The following is a 24,500-nucleotide window of genomic DNA, read 5'->3' on the forward strand; positions in this document are numbered from 1 at the left end:
CTAAACTGAATAGATTCTGAACATCTTCACCGGAAACCGGGCATAAGTTGCTAACCAAAGAAGACAATGTGTAACAGTACCTTATTTGCAAGAGTTTGTGACAGCCTGTTGATTCTCTGTTTAATCGGTGAAGAAGGCTTCTTGTTTATGTTTACATCCTTTGGCTTGAAAGCATATTCAGCCCTGTCCATGATGCAACAACAACAACAACAACAAAGCCTTTTCCCACTAAGTGGGGTCGGCTATATGAATCCTAGAACGCCATTGCGCTCGGTTTTGTGTCATGTCCTCCGTTAGATCCAAGTACTCTACGTCTTTTCTTAGAGTCTCTTCCAAAGTTGTCCTAGGTCTTCCTCTACCCCTTCGGCCCTGAACCTCTGTCCCGTAGTCACATCTTCGAACCGGAGCGTCAGTCGGCCTTCTTTGCACATGTTCAAAATCACCGGAGCCGATTTTCTCTCATATTTCCTACAATTTCGGTTACTCCTACTTTACCTCGGATATCCTCATTCCCAATCTTATCCTTTCTCGTGTGCCCACACATCCCACGAAGCATCCTCATCTCCGCTACACCCATTTTGTGTACGTGTTGATGTTTCACCACCCAACATTCTGTGCCATACAACATCGCTAGCCTTATTGCCGTCCTATAAAATTTTCCCTTGAGCTTCAGTGGCCTACGACGGTCACACAACACGCCGGATGCACTCTTTCCATCCAGCTCGTATTCTATGGTTGAGATCTCCAACTAATTCTCCGTTCTCTTGCAAGATAGATCCTAGGTAGCGAAAACGATCGCTTTTTGTGAGCTTCGCTAGATTGCTCCGGTCATTAGTGTGGATAAGTATATAAATGGATAGAGATAGGAAAGCAAACACAAGATGTACGTGGTTCACCCAGATTGGCTACGTCCACGGAATAGAAGAGTTCTCATTAATTGTGAAGGGTTTACACAAGTACATAGGTTCAAGCTCTCATTTAGTGAGTACAAGTGAATGATTTAGTACAAATGCCATTAGGAAATATTGTGGGAGAATGATCTCGTAATCACGAAACTTCTAAGTATCGGAGTGTGGTGTCGTCTTGACTTGCCTTATCTGTCTCATAGGTAGATGTGGCATCTTCTCTGGAAGTACTCTTCCTCCATCCAGGGGTGGTATCTTTAACTGGTGGAGATGCACAAGGTAATGTATCAATTTCACTTGAAGCTTACTTGTAGTTTCAGGCTTGGTCAAGCGCGATACAAACCAGGTAGTAGGAGTCCCCCAAGTCGCCGAGCTAGGGGGTCTGCTGAAAGAGGTGACAAACAAGGTAAGCAATCAGAGCTCCGACTGATTGTTCACCTTCTCCCCATCTTGCAGCAGCATGAAGGATAAAGAGAAGAAAAATGAGAAGAGATGATATGAGATACTTTTGCTTTTGAAGAAGTAACTTTCCACAGGCTTATTCTTGAACTGAGCTGGAGGGTTTTCTGGTTTCCTCCAGAGTATAAGGCCGACTGAAGAATTTGAGGGTCAAAACAAGTCCATCAAATCTAGAGTACGTTCCACCCTGCTGATATGGGATACTTTTGCTTTTGACAGAGTAATGAATGTATCGGCACGTGTGCTGTTACGCTTGTCTCCACATGCTTCCTTGTATCCTTCGCACTTGCCCTATCTGTTCCTCAAGCAGATGCGGAATCTTCCCTGGAAACATAAGATGTTGAAGATGAGTACTCGAGAGCAATGCCAGGTAAGTAATCAGGTAAGGGGTTCCAGGCAGTCAGTTCCTGGCTGGAAGCTTGATTCCAAGTGCTGACTGATTGCTCTCTTTCTCCTTGTCTTGCAGGTAAAAACAAGGCCAAAAGAAAAGACAGGGAAAAAGCATGATATGGGATACTCTTGCTTTTAACCCTGATGATATGAGATATTCTTGCTCTAGTATAGCTTGTTTGCAGAGGTATTATCGGGGGGAAAGAAAGCTGAATATTTCGAAAGGCTTCGTTGGGAGTGCCCTCTCAGATATGATGAAGGGTTGAGCATTTTTGCAGGTCTGCCTGTCCGTTGGGGATGGAGGTCGACATATATAGGAGTCTCCCTAACAACAAGTAGTAATGCTATTCCTTTACCCTGCTTGGTCATAGCACGGTAGTGGGAGCTGCCAGTTTCACATGTTTTAACTCTGTCAGAGCACTTTGAAAAAGTGGTCTGTGGTATCTGGCTCTCGAGATTCGGAGAACGATGCCTCTTCGATTTTTGAGAAAGCAATCATGCTGGGGGTATGACTATCGAGATTCGGAGAGCAGTGTCTCTTCGATTTTTGAGGAAGTAATCATGTTGGGAGTCTGGCTCTCGAGATTCGGAGGGCGGTGCCTCTTCGATTTTGGAGCAAGCAATCTTGTTGGGAGTGTTGTCTCGAATGTGAGTAAAGGTTGGGCATGTTTGCTAGTCTACCTTGCCACGAAGCACAAAGGTTGACACACAGGGACTTTCCAATTATCCAGCAATGGTACTGTTCCTTTACCCTCTCTTCGATTTTGAGAAAGTAGTCATGTTGGGAGTCTGGCTCTCGAGATTCGGAGGACGGTGCCTCTTCGATTTTGAAGCAAGCAATCTTATTGGGAGTGTTTTCTCGAATGTGAGTAAAGGTTGGGCATGTTTGCTAGTCTACCTTGCCACGAAGCACAGAGGTTGACACACAGGGACTTTCCAATTATCCAGCAGTGGTACTGTTCCTTTACAGTTGTGGGTAATAATATGGTAGCTAGACCTTCAAAATTTATGTGTCTAAACTTTTGTTAGTGCTGTTTCTTTGCTATTCTTTTACCTTTCTTGGTCAGAGCGATGTAGTGGGAGCTGCAAGCTTCACGTGCTCAACTTTGGCAGAGAACTTTGGCAAAGTTATTTGTGGTACCCATGAGCTATTGTTGCGTGTGGGAAGTGGGTGATTGAACAGTAAGATTCATGTGCTTTCTACTTCACCAGAAGTCTTCGACAGAATGCCCATAATTTCTGCAAAGCTGAGTGTGCGTGTGACAGGTGCTGACAAGGCTAGAAAAGTAGGTGCCTCTTCGATTTCTGAGATCGGCCCTCGTGGTCTCTGAGCAGCCCATCTTTTGAGAAAGCGAGCGCCTCTTCGATTGATTCGGAGAACGATGCCTCATCGATTTTTGAGAAAGCAATCATGCTGGGGGTCTGGCTCTCGAGATTCGGGGAGCAGTGTCTCTTCGATTTTTGAGAAAGTAATCATGTTGGGAGTCTGGCTCTCGAGATTCGGAGGGCGGTGCCTCTTCGATTTTGGAGCAAGCAATCTTGTTGGGAGTGTTTTCTCGAATGTGAGTAAAGGTTTGGCATGTTTGCTAGTCTACCTTGCCACGAAGCACAGAGGTTGACACACAGGGACTTTCCAATTATCCAGCAATGGTACTGTTCCTTTACCCTCTCTTCGATTTTTAAGAAAGTAGTCATGTTGGGAGTCTGGCTCTCGAGATTCGGAGGACGGTGCCTCTTCGATTTTGGAGCAAGCAATCTTATTGGGAGTGTTTTCTCGAATGTGAGTAAAGGTTGGGCATGTTTGCTAGTCTACCTTGCCACGAAGCACAGAGGTTGACACACAGGGACTTTCCAATTATCCAGCAGTGGTACTGTTCCTTTACCCTTGTGGGTAATAATATGGTAGCTAGACCTTCAAAATTTATGGGTCTAAACTTTGTTAGTGCTGTTTCTTTGCTATTCTTTTACCCTTCTTGGTCAGAGCGATGTAGTGGGAGCTGCAAGCTTCACGTGCTCAACTTTGGCAGAGAACTTTGGCAAAGTTATCTGTGGTACCCATGAGCTATTGTTGCGTGTGAGAAGTGGGTGATTGAACAGTAAGATTCATGTGTTTTCTACTTCCCCAGAAGTCTTTGACAGAATGCCCATAATTTCCGCAAAACTGAGTGTGCGTGTGACAGGTGCTGACAAGGCTGGAAAATGCTGGAAAAGTAGGTGCCTCTTCGATTTCTGAGATCGGCCCTCGTGGTCTCTGGGGAGCCCAGCTTTTGAGAAAGCGAGCGCCTCTTCGATTTTTGAGATCGGCCTTCGTGGTCTTTGAGCAGCCCAACTTTTGAGAAAGCAAACGCCTCTTCGATTTCTGAGATCAACCCTCGTGATCTCTAAGCAGCCCAGCTTTTGAGAAAGCAAACGCCTCTTCGATTTCTGAGCAGGCGCCTCTTCGATTTCTGAAGCTTCGTCGAGTGCAGATTTTTATAGGGGCTGGCATTAAGTTCCAAAGCACACTTGAATCTCCACCAGTAGAAGCTTCATTCTTGCACTTCTAAGATCTTGATTTGTCCGACCTCTTCTCTCTTCAACACCTTTGAAAATGTCTGGCCCCTCCGACCGTCGTTTTGACTTGAACCTTGTTGAAGAGGCAGCCCCGCCTTCTCCAGACAACATATGGCGCCCATCCTTCGTCTCCCCTACTGGTCCTCTTACCGTTGGGGATTCCGTGATGAAGAATGATATGACCGCTGCGGTGGTGGCCAGGAACCTTCTCACTCCCAAAGATAACAGACTACTTTCCAAACGGTCTGATGAGTTAGCTGTTAAGGATTCGCTGGCTCTCAGTGTTCAGTGTGCAGGTTCTGTGTCTAATATGGCCCAACGCCTATTTGCTCGAACCCGCCAAGTTGAATCATTGGCGGCTGAAGTGATGAGTCTCAAACAGGAGATTAGAGGGCTCAAGCATGAGAATAAACAGTTGCACCGGCTCGCACATGACTATGCTACAAACATGAAGAGGAAGCTTGACCAGATGAAGGAAACTGATGGTCAGGTTTTACTTGATCATCAGAGATTTGTGGGTTTGTTCCAAAGGCATTTATTGCCTTCGTCTTCTGGGGCTGTACCGCGTAATGAAGCTCCAAATGATCAACCTCTGATGCCTCCTCCTTCTAGGGTTCTGTCCAGTACTGAGGCTCCAAATGATCCCCCTCCGGTGCCTTCTCTTTCTGGGGCTCTACCGACTGCTGAGACTTCTCCTAAGCAACCTTTGTGAAGGCTCCCTCTTGTGTGCTTATTTTGACTCATGTATATGTACATATTTGTAGCTTATCGGGGATATCAATAAATAAGCTTTCCTTCATTTCAACGTATTGTGTTAAATACACCAAAGCCTTCTTCGCTAAGTTCTTTGAATTTTCTTTTGTTAAAGCTTGTATGTTGAAGCTTTCTGAGTGGAGCATGTAGGTTGGGGTAGTGTTCCCTTAATTTCCCGAGTGAGGAAAACTTCTCGGTTGGAGACTTGGAAAATCCAAGTCACTGAGTGGGATCGGCTATATAAATCTTAGAACGCCATTGTGCTCGATCCTGTGTCATGTCCTTCGTTAGATCTAAGTACTCTAAGTCTTTTCTTAGAGTCTCTTCCAAAGTTTTCCTAGGTCTTCCTCTACCCCTTCGGCCCTGAACCTCTGTCCCATAGTCGCATCTTCTAATCGGAACGTCAGTAGGCCTTCTTTGCACATGTCCAAACCACCGTAACCGATTTTCTCTCATCTTTCCTTCAATTTCGGCTACTCCTACTTTACCCCGGATATCCTCATTCCTAATCTTATCATTTCTCGTGTGCCCACACATCCAACGAAGCATCCTCATCTCCGCTACACTCATTTTGTGTACGTGTTGATGTTTCACCGCCCAACATTCTGTGCCATACAGCATCGCCGGCCTTATTGCCGTCCTATAAAATTTTCCCTTGAGCTTCAGTGGCATACGGCGGTCACACAACACGCCGGATGCACTCTTCCACTTCATCCATCCAGCTTGTATTCTATGGTTGAGATCTCCATCTAATTCTCCGTTCTTTTGCAAGATAGATCCTAGGTAACGAAAACGGTCGCTCTTTGGTATTTCTTGATCTCCGATCCTCACCCCTAACTCGTTTTGGCCTCCATTTGCACTGAACTTGCACTCCATATATTCTGTCTTTGATCGGCTTAGGCGAAGACCTTTAGATTCCAACACTTCTCTCCAAAGGTTAAGCTTTGCATTTACCCCTTCCTGAGTTTCATCTATCAACACTATATCGTCTGCGAAAAGCATACACCAAGGAATATCATCTTGAATATGTCGTGTTAACTCATCCATTACCAACGCAAAAAGGTAAGGACTTAAGGATGAGCCTTGATGTAATCCTACAGTTATGGGAAAGCTTTCGGTTTGTCCTTCATGAGTTCTTACGGCAGTCTTTGCTCCTTCATACATATCCTTTATAGCTTGGATATATGCTACTCGTACTCCTTTCTTCTCTAAAATCCTCCAAAGAATGTCTCTTGGGACCTTATCATACGCTTTTTCCAAATCTATAAAGACCATGTGTAAATCCTTTTTCTTCATCACATGAAAAATAACTTACCTTTTGTTCTCAAATTACATAAAAGCCATGATTCGTAGAGCTCTACCCATTCACATTGCGTTCTTGTAAAGAACTTGAAAATGAACTTCCCGCGGTTGAAGATCCTCTGATCGTGTGCCCAGAGTAGTAAAGTAAACCAGTGAAGATTTCAAAATTCTAAGAAACAGACATATAAAAAAGAAAAACCAATCTGTTGTTACGATCCATCAAGTCACAGTCACAGAAACACAATTACAACTGTTATTATCAACACTACTGCATACAAGTAATATTCCGTACACTGTGTGCTGGCGATCGTGCTCCTCATATAGCTGCTGCTGCGTAAGGGATACATCAAAACCTTCTTTTGGGAGACTGAAAAGTTCACGAAGGTCCTAAAACAATGAAAGAATTTCAGTATAGAATGTCGCATTCTACTAAGGTTGAGAGTCTGAAATTTCTCACTATAGCAACAATTACAACAACTTTAGAATTCACCTGCTAACTAAAGTACCGAATCTGTTCTTCTGTTCTTTATGCTCGGTTGCAGTTTTAAACAATCCGCCCTTGTATATCTAAACAAAATGTTAGAGAAATTAATATGAAGATGTTATACAACATTAATCAAATAATGAAGTAGAAGTGAACCACGTGCAATAAATATCCAAACAGGCAGATAAAGGAAATGCTATCACACCACAGCAAATGAGGTCCGATGACATCGTTGTGTCAAACACATAGGTACTTAATCATATAAATAACTATGCTTAATGTCCTGAAAAACCTACAGAAACCCTACTACAGGACCCAGTAACACTTATCTAAGCATTGTCAAATAATGAAGTAGAAGTGAACCACATGCAATAAAAATATCCAAACAGGCAGATTAAGGACATGCTATCACACCATAGCAAATGAGGTCCAATGACATTGTTGTGTCAAACGCATAGATATTATCATCATTTAAACAACTATGCTTAATGTCCTGCAAAATCTACATAAGCGCTAATACAGGACCCAGTACGCTTATCTAAGCATTGTTAAATCCTGCATTCATACCGTTGAATATAAATAGCTTGGAAAGCAATCTCTAACCTGTTTTCTGTATATCTTTTCTTCAACAGTCCCACAAGTCATTAATCTGTATACAATGACATCCTTATTTTGTCTGATTCGATATGCACGATCCACGCTTTGGTTATCTGTACTGCAAACATAAGAACCATAACAACAAATTAGGTACCACAGCTTACACAATTAATATCCTTGTTAAGTTAAAATAAAGATACAACTAAAAGATGCATTTTTTTTCTCTCTAAACTTAGAGAGAAAAAAATGCATCTTTGTAGAAAACATTCAGGAAAAAAAGAGTATAAGAGAACACCTTGGGTTCCAAGCAGGATCAACCACTATCACACGATCTGCTCTTGTAAGCGTGAGGCCCAAACCACCTACTTGAGATGTCAGGAGAAATATGGGAGCTCCATTACCTTCTAGGAAATCCTATTCATAAAACCAACACGATTTCAGGAACAATTTGAATATTATCGTTACCACTTTTGCTGATTTAGATGATTTGACACTTACATTAACAACCCTCATTCTGTCAATAGCTTTTGTGGTTCCATCAATGCGTACGAACTTGTTGTTGGATAGTGGCCAAATTAGTGGTCAAGTGGTCAAAGCATATAATAAAAAATGAAGAACATAATGATGTGGGAACATCATTATGAGGAGACCAATGATGATGTTTGTTGAAAAGAAAAAGAAAGGTCATGATGATGTTTGTAAAGGAATGATTATTCCTTTACTTTGGATTTTTTATTCGATGCTTTTGTATGGATAAAGGTTGCAGCCGAATGTGGGAGACGAAGGGGGAGCGGCATCAGATGAGAGCCATACCAGGGAGAGCGTTCGGCTCTCCCATTTGAAACAGTGATGCTCCTTCCCATTTGTTTGTAATTCCCTTTTGTTAGTAATCCCTCAATTAAAGATGTTGCTGCTACATGTTGTGTAGCTTTTGGGAGAGATGGTATTTGATGTGTGTCCGTCTTCTCTAATTGTTCTTTGTGAGAGTGAGAGCTATTGGGAGTATGTGGGATTTGGGTTTGAGAGTTAAAACTCTATTTGTAATCTCCTTTTATATTAGTAGAATTTCCTCGCCATCTCGAAACTGGACGTAGGCTTACGCCGAACCAGTATAAATCCTTGTGTCATTTGGATTATTTTGTCTTATCATATTTTGCCGTTGTAGCTTATTGGTTTCATATTTGACGCTTCCGCACAACACTTGTAACCATGGGATACTAGTGATTCCTGTAAACAAACAGTTATCCATGAATAATTAACTTCACTAATTTGAAGTAACAGTTATCCATGAATAATTAACTTCACTAATTTGAAGTCTCAAAAAATATACTTCGAGAGATATTTTTATATAATCGAACTAGACTATTCATCTATTAAAACGCTTTTTAATTCAGGAAAGTATGCCCTCAATTTCATATTGCTTCTGCATCAAACTCCCTGCCTGTAAAAGATGTCATAAAGTCAAAATCGCAGGCATGGAATTCTCCATGAGAAGCTTGGAACTGAAATTATCTTATCCAAGTAAAGAGAGGTTGAATATTTGACCATGCTTGAACATTTATATGCCACTGCATCACTAACAAGTAACCACATAGAAACCTAATGATTCCAAACCTTGAATATTTTCTCAAACAATTTCACCCTCTTCATGAAGTACTTCACAACAATTTAACTTGTTTAATAGTATAAGTTATGTGCCAAGCATTTGCTTATAAAAAATAAAAAAAAGTAGATGAAATTTAACATAGTGATAGCTGCTCGAATAAGTGTTTTCAAACAAATTTTTTTTCTCTATTAAAATTAACAAGAACTTTGGGGAAGCTAAAGCCCTATACGATTAAACTTGGTAGGCAACTAGTTGGCATCCAAAAAGTCATCCAGAATTATTTTAAATGGCTAACCTGAATAAGATTAAGCATCTTTCGAGTTTGAGAGAAGATAAGAACATTATGCCCCTGAGGAATTAAGTTTTCCTGTATAAAAGGTCATTGAACACCATTCCATTTAAAATTATGTCAGCAAACGCATGAAAACATTAAAAACATCAAATCTATAAAGACATCACACAGTTACCAGTAAAGACAATATAAAAGATATTTTGCATGACAGGTTGGCATGCTTTTCATCAAAGTCCTCTCTCTCAGCAACATCGGCAATGCACATTGCCAATTTTTCTGCCATGCAAGTTTCATCTGGCTTCAACATTGAATCCATCTCTTCCAGTACATCTTCAGCTGCTCGCTTTGTCAATAGAAGTGGATGATCACATATTTTCTTCAGGATCTAGTTCATATCAAACAGTCCTTGACAATTAGTATGATCAAAAGAGAACTGACAACCTAAAGTATTATCTTCTTTAATTATGGCTAAAGACCATAACAGGTTAAAAACATGGAGAGTGACAACAATGTTTGTCCTGGACTCCTGATCCAAAATCTGAAAGGACGGACTGACATAAAAAAACTAACATGAAGCAAAATTTGAATTTCTTCTACAAAGAAAAGATACTTATTTTTCCAATAGTTAATTATAGCTTACTTTCACATTTAAATCCTACCTTCACAAAAGTTTATTCGTTGTGTTTATATTTTATTATACAAAAACCATAATCTATTTTCATCCCAACATATCCAACTACACCAAGCAGAGTATACGAAACAACAGCATGAAATCTAGAAATGTGACCCCGCCTACCAAAATAGATAGATAAAGAAAAATTGTGACACTGTTAAAAAAATTGAAAACAAGTTCTTGCACAATTTCTCTGTGGCACACCATTAAATTACTTAGTGTGATACAGTACTTTAACTTCAGATACACAAATCAAGCTCCAAAAATGAAATTAAAGATAATTCAAACAATCATTATTAAATATTCTCTCAAAATAATTCGAAAAATCAATTAATAAATGCCAACAAAACCAATAAAACAGACCGATTCTCCTATTTTCATTAAACTATAAGAAAAGCAACGGGGAATTTTTAAAGAAAGATACCATTCTAACAGTTTCAACTACACGGAAAAACACTCATAAAATAAATTTGTCATTTAACTGGATTTGACTCTCCTCAGAACAAGTTGCTTTGGAGATAAGCAGTAAAGAGGACTAAGACCTATAAACAATTTGTACCGTAAGTGCAGCCAACGGGGAGCCATCAAAAGCAGAAAGAACCAGCTCACTCTTTAGAAAAGCTTCATAAAGTTTCCGCTACACCATATAAATGATCAACTTGATAAACATTCAAATAATAAATGAAACTACTTTGAAGGATTAAAAGAATATCATGAAGCATAGCAAATCAAACCTGACAGCCAGTCAATCTCAACCAAACAATGATTTCATGCTTTTTAGAAAGTTTGGCACTTGTTTGGTCACTGTCTTCATTAAATACCTCATTCTTTAAGCGACGCAGAAAAAAAAGGTTTAATACGTTCTCTTAGTTCCTGTAGTAAAATGTACAGATATTTATCGTTAATATTATCAGACATCATAGGAACATAGTTTGCAGCAATATATAACAAGTAATATTATCAGACAACTGAAATAGTCAAGAATTTAGAATAAGAAAACAATCACGAGTAAAACTGCATTCAAAGGGTCAGCGTATAAAGACTTCCCATTTACAAACACAGAAAATCTTGTATGCTTGCAACGTCACCAATGAATTTTGCCTATTTCTACAATGCATCGGTTAGGTTCAATGAAAACATGATTAGATTTATAAATTTAAATTTAAACCATTGTTGGCAAAACAATAAGATTCAAACAATCTACGATTCTAATATGTTCCAAACACTAGAATGTTTGATTCTATAATTTGTCTGCTAAACTAGCAGAAAAGGACACCAGAAATGTTATGTTCGACATAGGTTACTGTCATCAAACAATTAGAAACCTTTAAGAGTGAGACTGAGGCCAAAATAAAACCGTATCATACACTGATTCCTATTGGTTTAGCATCACTACAGCTACATTCAATAACTAGATACAGGAGATACAACATAAACAAACGACAGAAACAATTTGGTCCATAACATCGTAATATGGACACCAAAAAGAAATTACATGATATCAGGTCACACAAAGCATAAAAAAACATTTATGGTGTCATTACCTTTGCAACCGTCGAACCAATATGCTTTTCCCTATCGGAAGCATTTTTCTCATTTCCACGAACAATGAGAGACTCAAACTGTTCCTTAAAACTGAAAAAAGTTCGATAGTTTTATACGGAAACAGATAAATGATAGACAAGATGGAGACAATCATGCTCATCAGGCCACGAAATCATCTGTCCAATAGATGATTTCGTGATCATACTCATTTGCCTTATTAAGATCCCTGATTTTATGTAAATATTGATTTGTAGAATCTTTCCTATGCAAATTGTCAAAGCTTGTAAACCCTCTGTAAAACTGTATAAATACAATATTCTGAGATCAATTGAAGACATCCAAAATTTCAAACAAAAACATGTGCGTGTTCTTTATGTTATTCCCGTTATTCCCTTGCACTGTTTAATCTTTCATGGTATAACAGAGCCCTTGACTAATCGTCCAATTTTTTTTTTTCTCTTCTCTACTGTCTCCTAATGGCTGCCACTACCAAGACTCCCTCTTCCGCTGAACCTTCCACCTTCCCCAATGTTTCCCATGTCATCACTATCAAACTTGATACCACCAACTACCCTCTCTGGCTTGCTCAGATTGTACCGGTTATCAAAAGTCGCCGTCTGATGCACTTTATTGATGGTTCTTCAGAATGTCCTCCCCCTTTTCTTAAGGATGATGCTGGCCAACTTACCACCACTGTCAATCCTGATTATGAGGATTGGATTCAGAAAGATCAGTTAGTCCTTTCTTGGATCAATGGGTTTCTTGGCCTCCAGGCTCTTTCTGCAACTGCTCGCCACCAATCTGCTCGTGATGTCTGGGCTGCTTTGCAGCACCGATATGCTTCCCATAATCAGAGTCGCATCATTCAACTTCGTACTGACTACCTGGATCGCATTAACTCTCTTGCTAATAGTCTGGCGCTCGCTGGTTCGCCGATCACTGATACTGATCTTGTTTATGTGATCATGTTTAATGTTGGACCCAAGTTCGAAAACACCGTTGCTGTTGCCCAAGCTCGTGAAACTCCAGTGTCTTATGTTGATTTGGAAGCCCTTCTCTTCTCTACCGAGCTTCGCCTCGCTGATCCAACTCATGCTGTTGATCACTCTGTTCAAGCTATGGCGGCTTCTCGCAATCGCGATTCCTCTCACGGGGGTGGTCGGTCCTTCTCTGGTCGCAACGATGGCCGCTCCACTCGTGGGGGTGGTTCCTATCGAGGCAACTCTAATGCCTCTTGGAATTCTAACCGTGGTGAACGTAATGGTGGCTTCTATCGAGGCACTCCTAATGCCTCTGGAAATTCTAATCGTGGTCAGCAAGCTCCAGGTCTTTTAGGCCTGGCCCCAAATCAGCATCATGCATCCTCTTCTTCCACCTTTGGTGAGTCCCGCATCAAGTGTCAAATTTGTGGTGGTCTTGGGCATCCTGCAATTGATTGTTTCAACCGTATGAATCTGGCGTATGAAAGGCGTATTCCATCTAAGCGTCTCACGGCTATGGTGGCTCAAGCTCCTCAATCTGACAAACCTTGGCTTCTCGATTCCGGTGCTAATTCTCACATCACCAATGACTTGGGCAAACTCATTCTTACTCGAGAATATCGTGGCAATGATTCTGTTGGCGGTGTGCTTGGTGGACCAGGTTTGCCCATTAGCCACATCGGCAACTCAACCTTATCATCAAATAACCTCACTTTTAAACTGCAAGATGTCCTCCACTGCCCTAATGCTTCAACTTCCATTGTCTCTGCATATCAATTTATGAAAGATAATGGTTGCTTCATTACCTTATTTCTTGATTATTTCTTTGTACAGGATTCGGTGACGGCGAAGATCCTTTTTTGGGGCAAGAATAGGGATGGTGTTTTTCCAATTCACTCCTCATCAAAAGATTTTCATGGTCATGTAGCAATGCTAGGTGTTCGTGTTGGTAGCAATATTTGGCATTCTCGTCTTGGTCATCCCTCGTCTCAAGTTTTTCAATTTTTATTTTCTAGAAATAAATTGTCTTCTTCTGGCAAAATCTCTATGAATAATTTTTTTTGTCATTCATGCCCTTTGGGCAAAAGTATTAAACTTCCTTTTTCTCCATCCTTGTCTGTTACATCTCATCCTCTTGAACTCATTCATTCTGATGTGTGGAATGCTTCAAATTTATCCATTAGTGGTTATAAATATTATGTTTTATTTGTTGACAATTATTCTCGTTATTCTTGGATTTTTCCAATGCGCTTAAAATCTGAAGTTTACTCCATCTTTGTTTCGTTTAAGACTATGGTTGAGAATCAATTTTCTACTAAAATTAAAATGTTTCAATCAGATGGGGGGGGGTGAATATACTAGTACTCAATTTAAATTTTTTTTTACTCAACATGGGATTCATCATCGTCTTTCTTGTCCTCACCATCCCGAGCAAAATGGTTTGGCGGAGCGTAAGCATCGCCACATTGTCGCGGCTCACCTTGATGGCCCAAGCGTCGATGCCTCTTGCTTATTGGGCCGAGGCCATGCACACTGCGGTATACTTAATAAACCGTCTTCCTTCCAAGATTTTAGATTATGATACTCCTTTTCAAAAACTGTTTGGCAAAGAACCCAATTATACCTTTTTAAAAACATTTGGTTGTGCATGTTTTCCATACTTGCGTCCCTATAATAATAATAAACTACGTTATCGTTCTACCAAATGTGTGTTCTTAGGGTACTCTTTGAATTATCAAGGGTATAGATGCTTAGATATTTCAACCAACCGAATTTTTTTGTCACGCCATGTTCTTTTTGATGAGTTAAATTTTCCATTTTCTGAGTTATCCTCTACTCTTGCCTCCCACAAGACATCTTCGTCCCCGGATCCCGCGCTTGAAATTATTGGGCCCTTCCCCACACACACATCCTAGCACACGTCACCCCTTGCTAAACCTATTACCCAGATGCCAACATCTTCCCCAACCCCCCAAGCGGTGCACCTCACCACCACCCAACCGGTGCAATCCAACATCATACATCCTACCCCACCCTACCTATTCCCCCCGCCTCGATGCCCACCTCATCCATTACCACTCAACCTGCACCTCCTGTTCACTCATCCCCTACTGTCCCGCAACAACCTACACCTGCCCCCTTACACGTTTATCACCGTAAAAATTCTCGCCCTCCAGCCTCTGAACCTATTCCGCCAACTTCTTCAAGACACCCACCTGTCCCCGCCACGTCTTCGGTAAGAGAGATGAATGCTCATTCTATGGTGACTCGGAGTAAATCTGCTGGTCTTAAGTCAAATTCAAAATATGCTCATTTTGCGGATGCTTCTGTATCTCCTAATGTTTTCTTTGAGCCTACTTGTTTCAGTCAAGCAAATAAATTTCCTGAGTGGCGTCAAGCAATGGCAGATGAATTCAATGCTCTTCAACGAGCTGGCACTTGGGTTCTTGTTCCCCGTACTTGTTCAATGAACATTTTGCCAAATAAATGGGTCTTCCGTATCAAGAGGAACTTTGATGGCTCTATCCAACGATTCAAAGTCCGCCTTGTTGCCAATGGGTTCCATCAGCAACCTGGACTCGACTATGGCGAAACTTTCAGCCCCGTGGTCAACCATTCCACCATTCGTCTCATCCTTGCTCTTTCTGTTCAGTTTCGATGGCCTGTTCGTCAGCTTGATGTTCAAAATGCATTTCTACATGGTTTTTTATCTGAAAACGTCTATATGCTCCAGCCAAGTGGATTTGTGGATTCCCAATTCCCTGATCATGTTTGTAAACTTCAGCGGTCTCTCTATGGTCTTAAACAAGCCCCTCGGGCATGGTTTCAATGTTTCTCTTCTCACTTGGAGGATTTGGGTTTCACTCCATCCCAGGCCGACACATCTCTTTTCATTTATCTTCTTGGATCCATACGGATTTATTTGCTTATCTATGTCGATGATATTTTGATCACAGGAAATGACTTGTCTCACATTACACAATTGATTGCCGACTTAGGTCGTCGATTCTCTATGAAGGATTTAGGCCCCGCTCATTATTTTCTTGGCATGGAGATTGTTCGAACCTCGGATGGCTTATCTCTTTCTCAACATAAATATGTGCAGGATCTTCTATCACGTACGAAAATGGCAGCAGCTAAACCTGTTCATACCCCCGCTGTCAGCGGTCGAAGACTCAGCCTTCAAGATGGCGACCCTCTTCCGGATCCCATGGAATACAGAAGTGTTGTCGGTACTCTCCAATATCTCACTCTCACACGTCCTGACATTGTGTTTCCAGTCAATCAAGTCTGCCAATTTATGCATCAACCTACCTCTCAACATTGGTTAGCTGTCAAACGTATCCTACGATATCTAGTTGGTACTCCCTCTCACGGTCTTACATACAAACCTGGCTCTATTCTTCTCACTGCCTATTCTGATGCCGACTATGCCGGTGATCCTGATGACCGACGTTCCACTGGTGGATATTGCATTTATCTTGGTTCTAACCTTGTCTCTTGGAGCTCTAAGAAACAGGGTGGTGTTTCTCGTTCTAGTACTGAAGCGGAGTACCGCCAACTTGCCTACACTGCAGCTGCGATATCCTGGTTTCGTAAGCTTTTTCATGATCTTCGACTTCCCCTGTACTGTCCAAAAGTCCATTGTGATAACATTAGCGCAATATCTTTAGCCTCCAATCCTGTATTTCATGCCTGCACTCGTCATGTTAAGGTAGATTATCACTATGTTTGTGAAAAGGTTGTTCGTAACGAGCTGAAAGTTCTTTATCTTTCGACACATGATTAGATTGCTGACATCTTCACCAAAGGTCTGTCCGTTACTCGCTTTCGCTATCTTTTGTCCAAGCTTCCAGTGCTCTTTCGCCCCGTCAGCTTGCGGGGGTGTGATAGACAAGATGGAGACAATCATGCTCATCAGGCCACGAAATCATCTGTCCAATAGATGATTTCGTGATCATACTCATTTGCCTTATTAAGATCCCTGATTTTATGTAAATATTGATTTGTAGAATCTTTCCTTATGCAAATTGTCAAAGCTTGTAAACCCTCTGTAAAACTGTATAAATACAATATAATGAGATCAATTGAAGACATCCAAAATTTCAAACAAAAACCTGTGCGTGTTCTTTATGTTATTCCCTTGCACTGTTTAATCTTTCAATAAATAACTCATGGCAACCAGAATGTGGAGGAAATTATTACCATTTCTTATCACCCAGTAGCTCAGGGCAACAGAAGTTGAATAAGGCCCACAGCTCCTATTTTGAAAGTAAAAGTACAAAGAATCTACAAATTATGTCTAGGTTTTTGTTTAAAACATAAAAAAATGGAATAATATGGCACATCAGAATCTGACCTTCAGATTATTTTGCAATGGCGTGCCGCTAACAATAATGCGATGGGCACAAGGTATCTCAAGCAAACTTTTGGCTCTTTGTGTACTAGGGTTCTTTATGAGATGCCCCCTGAGATATAAATAGGTCCATCAAACTAAAAGTTATCATTATGCAAGGAAATAAAATTCTTACACGAATAAATTAGGTTGCTTCATGCACTTTTCAGATAAAGAAATCTGGTTTCCCTCACAGGCAACTTAGTACTTTACAAGTATAATTTGGTGTGTTGGATGCGTGTGAGTACGGGAGTGAACATTCAATTGATATAAGCAAGGAAATTGATTGGGTGAAACACAAGGGTATGAAATTCTTCAAATGTACAAACTAACACAAGGTAATTTTGTTAATAATTTCAAAGATATCTATATATCTGAAAGAACAATTGTTTGAAAGTATCCGTAAAAGCAATAAAATTTCTTGAAAGGATGACACTTCTAGAAAAAATACGGAAATACTAAACAATCAATAATTCACCAATTAAATATGCATGTTTTATCAAAGTTCATCCCTGATCAATATGTGACGTATACAAGGAAACAAGCCTTCTCTTAGACGGGACCCTGCACTATGGTATGTGAGAGGCGGTTGAATATTTGGGATGACTAATAAGCTTTCTTTGGCATGATGATAATTAACAGAAACTATAATGTTCCCTTAGGAAAAAAAAAAAGTAACAGTCAATTACTTAAAGAAAGTACCATATGCAATCTCACCTCATCAAGTATCATATAATCCCATATGATATCTTCCCTTCCATCATCATGAACATAGTCATCCCCTCTTAAAGATTTTGAGTTAACCCGCACAATATCATAAGTTGTGAGAAGAATGCCTTTGTCCTATGAGAAAAACAATGAAAAGTGAGAACAGAGTCATATGGAGTTTAAGCATAGTTCTTATTACCAAAGAATAAAAGTGCAGCCAAAGTCGTACTACAAGTTCACTCAAACTACATTAGTTAAATAATGTGGATCGCATCATGATGCTTCATTCTGTGGTCATTAAAGATTTTAACGATTGCATCAGCTTCTCTCCATTCCTATATTCATGTTGAATTCAAAAGAAAAAATGGCATGTGCATAGTTAAACATGTTGTTTGCTAATAAATATATTGCATCTCAGATGAAGTTCATGGAATTTGTTTATGGTTTCGGAGTTTTTTTTCTGTGTTTTGGCCCTTTTGGGTTGGTCTTCTTGACCAACCTCTTTGTTGTTTTTCTCTACTCTTAATTGAAGTGTTCTTTATGAAAAAAGAAACAAAAATGTTGACAGTGATTTTGATTGGACAAAAAGACACATCAATCACCTGATGTATTTATATTGTAGAGGAATTACCTAAGTACATACTGAAGCTCATATTTTCGTGCTTTAGCGCAAGTCCCATAGTATCTACATAGAAGCACAAGCAGATGATGATTACTTGGCTTTCTTACATACATGATAAATTAATCATATAAAACAAGACCAAGCAGCCTCACTCTCTTATCTTATCAGTGAGACCCACAGATGATAATTCTTTAATCCAATGGGAAAGTAGTGTTTTAGGGGCCACAAGCATAACTCTTTTAGTCAACCGTGAATGAAATAATCCTGCTAAAAAGCTACAAATCTGCAATAAGATAGAACCAGTACCTATAAATTATACAAAAGAAGAAAAAGGGCACCAAAATAACGTATCTGTTAAAGTATCCTCTTTCTGTACCTGCATTGTTTTTCCCAAGCCCATGTCATCACCTAAGATTCCACCCTTTCCCTGACAATGCAAAGACCATAGCCACTTTAAGCCATCACGCTGATGGGGAAACAACATCGTCGCAATCTTCCCAGGCAACTTGTAAGTAGATGTGACACCACTCAAAGTAATAGAACTATCAGTCGCCAGAGCACAATCATCAGTAGAATCATCGATCACAATAAGCTCATCAGATTCAAATTGTTGTTGCTTTGCCAACAATGGTGGCCAGCTGCCGGGGTAAAATTTCAGTTTCATTAACATTCGATAACATGCATGATCTGAATTACTTTTTTGAATGAAACACCTACATTGCATTTTATGGTTGATTATCACTTAACTTCTTAGACGACAAATGTTCTCCCCATTCTTTCATGTCTTTCTTTGTGTATCATTGTACTGATCTAATTTACTCTTTGTAAGGAGTATATTTGGAGAACAGTCCTCATATTGTCTTGCACCTTGCATATCAATATGTACTGCAATGTTTCCATCATGTGGCTTAGGCCTAATACTGTTTTATTACTCTTCTATGCTTCCCCAATCTGCCAGGCATTCTTGAAAAAGGCATACAAATTGATGGCCTTGGTATGAAGAAATTTATGACATATGATATGACAACAATGTTCTTTATGCTCTTCTTTTCATGATTGATTGCGTCATGGTTGGTGGAAATTGGATTGAGGTCCCTGCAGGACCCTGCTGGACAATATAAGACAACTAAGCCTTTGTCGTACTGCCAGAAAGAGTTGCATTGCCTGTATCCTTATGCATTCAAGGCACTATTTGGAGTTTGGCGAAGCATGTAATGAATGCCATTTACATTTTGAGCTATTTCCTACTTGATTTATCTATCCTTGACTAACCATTTTCTTAGATATTCAGACCTTATCAGCCATAATCCAGAAGGGAACTTTTTTGAAGATGGCTCCATTGCGCATATTGAGCTTTGATATTGAGTGTGCTGGCTGTAAAGGTCATTTTCATGAGCCTATCCATGATCCTGTTATCCAGGTTCTCTTCTTTTCATTCCGAGTGTCTTAAATAAAATATTTAAGTGATGTGCACACACTAAGGCCTATATCTATGCCAAGTCACAAGCCATGATGCATGCAAGTAACAGAACTGAAGCCAATTGATGGACAGTTTAACAATCCCCTCACCAAACAACACGGTAATCTGTAACATATGAGCTCAAAGCTAGTTATAATGAATAAGTCTTATTCTGGATCAAAACTCTCTCTTTAGTAGGATAGCCTTACTTATAGGCTTCAAATTGAAATAGTAATACTGCTGTAGCTTTTTCAGTCTTATCTTGGAGCAAAACTCCCTTTCATTATAATGATTCTTTCTTTACTGCATGCAAAAGGCCAATGAATCACTGATGCTTCTAATATTCTTACTTTGTGAATCAAAATTTCCTATTGATTTATGTGCTTGGATCAATCTCTATCAAGGAAGAAAATATCGGTAATATCGGAAATATCGGTAATCCGAAAACACGGAAATATCGATGGAAATATCGGGATAATATCGATATCGATAAAAATTACATGGAAACCACGGAAATTGTAAGAAAAACTTGGAAATTTTTATTGAAACTTTGCAGGATGTTTATTTAGTCAATTATCTATTAGTTTATCACAAAAAATTGGAAGGAAATGCATTGCATGATGGATTTAACATTATCAAGTTGATTATATAGCGAGCTGGCAAACATTGTGAGTGTAGAAAATATGTAGTAATTAATGAAAGAAATTTAAACACACCATAATCATTTATATATAATGAATTAGTACAATATTTTACACTTTATACATTGCATTTTTTTTTTCTCTCGGATAACACACACGGACTGACACATGGGCTGGATATTTTGAAAGCAGGTTTGGATTTTTTTTTTCTTCTCTCGGATAACACACACACACACCCCACGATACACACTTCAATAACACACACACACACACACATCCCACTTCTACACACACACGCACAGACACACACTTCAATAACACACACACACACATCCCACTTCTACACACACACACACGCACAGACACACACTTCAAAGTGTGGATTTCTCTCGGATAACACACACACACACACACCCCACTTCTACACACACACACTTCAAAGTGCAAATCCACACCAGGGACCAAGCCATTTCCTTCTCTCACTCACTTCGACTCTCTCTCTCTCTTCTCTGCACTGTCTCTCTATCTCTCTCTCAAAATCCTCTTACCTCTCTCCCTCTCTTGCCGTGACCACACACACACACAGCATCAGCACCATCTGCTCGACTTGAGCAGCTCGAGGACGACACCACCATCATCACACATCATCAGTCTTCTCTCTCCCGCCTCTGCGAGAATGGCGGACGACACCGTGACCTCCACCGTGGCGCACACTCCGGCGAGCACCATCACCACCTGTGAGAGGCGCAGATCTTGGCAGAGAGAGGCGCAGATCTTGGCAGCTGCGACGACGGAGCTCGGCTGCCGTTCCGACGACGGAGAGAGAGAGAGCGATATTATCGATAATATCGATAATATCGCAATATTATCACGATAATCAATTGGAATACTCTGAAAATATCGCTGTTGAAAAAAAACGATATTATCGGCGATATTTCGCCGATAATATCAATATTTAATTCCATGATCTCTATTCATTTCAGGTTTAAAACATTTGGGGCCAGAAATCTTCACGGGCCAGCTGAAGATATTGCTTTTTCTGTAGCTCAGTTTTTCATAAAAGGCGGAATTATGGTACTTCATTTTGTTGCATCTATCGTCACATTCCATGTTGATCAATTTTGTCCTTAATTTCTTTATTGTTGTTGGCATTACGGTTGACATAATTATCAGTGGTGTTAATTTCAGCATTATCTTTTCTTTTCTTTTTTTCTTTTCGTGGTTTAGTATCATGGAGGAACAAATTTTGGTCGAACTTCAGGGGGGCCATTCATTACCACGAGTTAAGACTGTGAGCCACCAATTGATGAATATGGATTACCTAGGCTTCCAAAATGGGGGAACCAAGCAACTTCACAGAGCCATCAAGTTATATGAGCATATTATGCTCAACAGTTAGCCAACTAATGGATCACTGGGTCCTTCCCTGGAGGTATACTTTTTTATAGTACAGTAGTACTTGACTATATCTTTGCTAGATATTAATCTTTTATTTTTGTATCTAAATTTAGTTATCAAATAAAAGTTTAAAACTAGTTATAAGCTTGGTTGATGTAATTCAGGTTGTTGTCTTCGGCACTAAAACATGTTGAAAGCTTGGTATTTGGCTGACTTCATCTTCAAGATCATTGTATATGTTCGAATTAATTTGATGTTCTGATACTGACATATGCAAGGGTTGCTTATACGGTTCTTGTTAGTGGATATGTTAAACCTTGTACTATCATATCGTTGTTGCTTGTAATTTTCTACTTGGACTCTCAATCTCTAGTTCCGCCTGTTTGTGCTTTAATCATTATACCAAAAAGAAATATGCTTTTAATTATCTGCTTGACACTGGGGAACCATTACTGAACAGTGTCCTGTATTGTAGGCTGATGTCTTCACCGACTCTTCTGGAGCATGTGCTGCCGTTATAGCTAACATGGATGACAAAAATGACAAGACAATGACAAGAATGTAGTGTTTAATACAGCAACGGTAACTATTAAGCTTCTGATGCCTGCATTCTATTAATGTAAGTTTTAAATGTTTGAATGTTTAGCTTATCTTGTATACAAAATGCACGTATCACATGTATCTCTCTCTCTCTCTCTCTCTATATATATATATATATATATATAGAGAGAGAGAGAGAGAGAGAGAGAGAGAGAGAGAGAGAGAGAGAGAGAGATCTTACACATACAGGATGCTGTTCAAACTGCAAGTCAGATGGTTCAAATGGCAGGCCACTTTAATTATTACATTTAGATCTTAGTGTTTATGCTGTCCTGTATGACGAACTTAGCATCCTAGTAAAATAATCCGAACCATCTAATTTTTAAATCTCAATTCACGGTTCATCCTTGTCAAGAAATCAGCCAAATATGGAGATACTGAATCATTTTATGACCAGCATGATGACCCTTAAACAGAGGTTTAAAAAACGGACAGTTCAGATCATTCAACTATAATGCAAAGGTATTTCAGTGTTTTCCCTAAAATGGGGACCCCTCTTGAGATGCTTGTTTTATGTCTACATGTGCGTGCTCCCATTCATGAGGAAACAGTGAAACAATGAAACGGTGTGTGTGTGTCCACGTGCGAGCGCATACAAAGAGAATATATAGAAAGGAAACAATAGAACAATGAAACAATATGCATATGAAAATGATTTGGTTCTTTTTCTGCTTAAGTCATACCTGATCTGCAGGACTAGGTATTTTGAGTCAATATGCATATGTAGGGTATTCTTAGTGTTTCATGTCAGTAAACAAGCTCCTGGTTCTCCACCTTTGGCAGTTGGTTCTGGGTTGGATGCCTATGGGTACTATTTGGCAACAGCAGATGGGCTTGTGAAGCGAGGTGATGGAAGGGATATACCTTTTGTTTTGTCGAGAGCAGTATTTGCTGGAAGTCAAAAGTATGGAGCGGTATGGACAGGAGATAATTTAGCTGATTGGGATCACCTTTGGGTTTCAGTTCCAATAGTTTTGACACTTGGTCTTACTGGGATCTCATTGTCAGGTATCAAAAGCAATATATTCTTATTAACGCGAAGTGTCTTTTTCAACTGGTGCTCATGGCTGTAATGTTGTTACAGGTGCTGATGGTGGGTTCTTTGACAATCCAGAACGTGAGTTGTTAGTTCGTTAGTATCAGTTTGGAGCATGCTATCCATTTAGGCGAGAACCATGGTTATTTGGGTAGGAGTTGCTCCCTATGATGGTTTTGCACTTAGTTTTGCACACATTTTAAACCTTTGGATGGTTCACCATCTGGAGATTGAAGATGCACTTGACATTTGAGTATTCATTTCGTATAGGACCTAGAATCAATGTTTTGTATTGCCTAAGCATTTTGATGATGCGGTGGATAGATATATTTATTGGTAAAATTTACTACCTATGCCAAATCGTTTACACGTTTTAACGTTTTAATTGAAATATGATTGTAGATTGAAATACTTATACTTTAGACCAACACTTACATACCATTTAACTGTGAAGTTGGAACACTATTCTAGTTTATTTTTCTAGTACCTTTTTGAAGTGAATTATTCTTTGAAGTATGAAAAGTGTATGTTGTAGTAGAGTGGATGGTTGTAAATTTTTTGTTTAAGTGTTGCAGGTGATAGCACTTAATAGTTCACAAGCAGCCGAAGGTGAACTCTATGTCGACGATGGTGGAAGGTTTGAATTCAGGAAGGGGCCTGCATCCATGGTCGTTTTGTATTCTCAGATGGGAAGCTCACATATCTTAATATGGCACCCGCTGCGCCTGGCCAAACCCAGTTTTATTCTGAATGTGTTGTTGAGAGGATTATTTTGTTTAATACACACACACACACACACATCGTGAATAACAAAATTCAATGGAAGTGAATCTTTCTCCATATATAGTATTCTTTGAAGAGATGTGTTCAAATTATCTGAGTGTACAAACAAACACCTATATCCATGCCCAAGTCACAAGCCTGGATGTTTGCAAGTCACGCAACTGAAGTCAATTGATGGACAGTTTAACAATCCCGTATGCAACAATTGCTTAGTGATAGTCAGTCAACTGCCCTGATTTTGTGAAATTACACACCACCAATACTTTGTATCTATATATTTATATATTTACAGCATCTAAACTTTTATTTGAAGTCAAA

At 39.8% G+C, this 24,500-nt stretch overlaps 3 protein-coding genes across 9 annotated transcripts in view; 1 reads left to right on the forward strand and 2 right to left on the reverse strand.

Annotated features, from left to right (window-relative positions):
* LOC126601910 (protein CHROMATIN REMODELING 24-like) overlaps positions 1 to 24,500 on the reverse strand; it is a 53,158-nt gene that overhangs the window by 521 nt on the left and 28,137 nt on the right. The gene's annotated exons all lie outside the window — the stretch shown is intronic.
* LOC126605590 (protein CHROMATIN REMODELING 24-like) lies at positions 90 to 19,605 on the reverse strand. The gene is given in 22 exon segments (XM_050272997.1): positions 90 to 183; positions 6,422 to 6,531; positions 6,655 to 6,749; positions 6,861 to 6,929; positions 7,450 to 7,561; positions 7,739 to 7,857; positions 7,942 to 7,995; positions 8,257 to 8,320; positions 8,645 to 8,670; positions 9,345 to 9,416; positions 9,517 to 9,726; positions 10,574 to 10,651; positions 10,749 to 10,862; positions 10,864 to 10,887; positions 11,559 to 11,649; positions 16,746 to 16,801; positions 16,900 to 17,008; positions 17,645 to 17,731; positions 18,278 to 18,328; positions 18,418 to 18,548; positions 18,642 to 18,903; positions 19,538 to 19,605. Coding segments are annotated over 21 exon segments (1,998 nt in total). The 3' UTR covers positions 90 to 183; positions 6,422 to 6,425.
* Positions 20,136 to 24,274, forward strand: LOC126601926 (probable glucan 1,3-alpha-glucosidase). Of its 4 annotated transcripts, none has more exons than XR_007615862.1 (6): positions 20,136 to 21,439; positions 21,593 to 21,797; positions 22,239 to 22,382; positions 23,147 to 23,371; positions 23,448 to 23,550; positions 23,975 to 24,274. XR_007615862.1 is itself a non-coding variant. In XM_050268704.1 (3 exons), exons 1-3 carry the CDS (start codon positions 22,993 to 22,995, stop codon positions 23,986 to 23,988), a joined length of 426 nt encoding a protein of 141 aa, XP_050124661.1. In that variant the 5' UTR covers positions 22,730 to 22,992; the 3' UTR covers positions 23,989 to 24,274. The 4 variants fall into 4 exon arrangements, 1 of the variants encoding a protein (XP_050124661.1); XR_007615863.1 differs by having other exon boundaries at positions 22,239 to 22,345; XR_007615861.1 differs by lacking the exons at positions 20,136 to 21,439; positions 21,593 to 21,797; positions 22,239 to 22,382 and having other exon boundaries at positions 22,730 to 23,371.

The sequence above is a fragment of the Malus sylvestris genome, chromosome 15 (assembly GCF_916048215.2).
Source record: "Malus sylvestris chromosome 15, drMalSylv7.2, whole genome shotgun sequence".
In the NCBI taxonomy this organism is placed as follows: domain Eukaryota; kingdom Viridiplantae; phylum Streptophyta; class Magnoliopsida; order Rosales; family Rosaceae; genus Malus; species Malus sylvestris.

Excerpts from the sequence above, each read along its gene's own strand:
- LOC126601926 (XM_050268704.1), top strand. The coding sequence starts at position 22,993 with ATGAAACAATATGCATATGAAAATGATTTGGTTCTTTTTCTGCTTAAG. Across the intron at positions 23,372-23,447 it reads TACTGGGATCTCATTGTCAG|GTGCTGATGGTGGGTTCTTT; the intron begins GTATCAAAAGCA and ends ATGTTGTTACAG.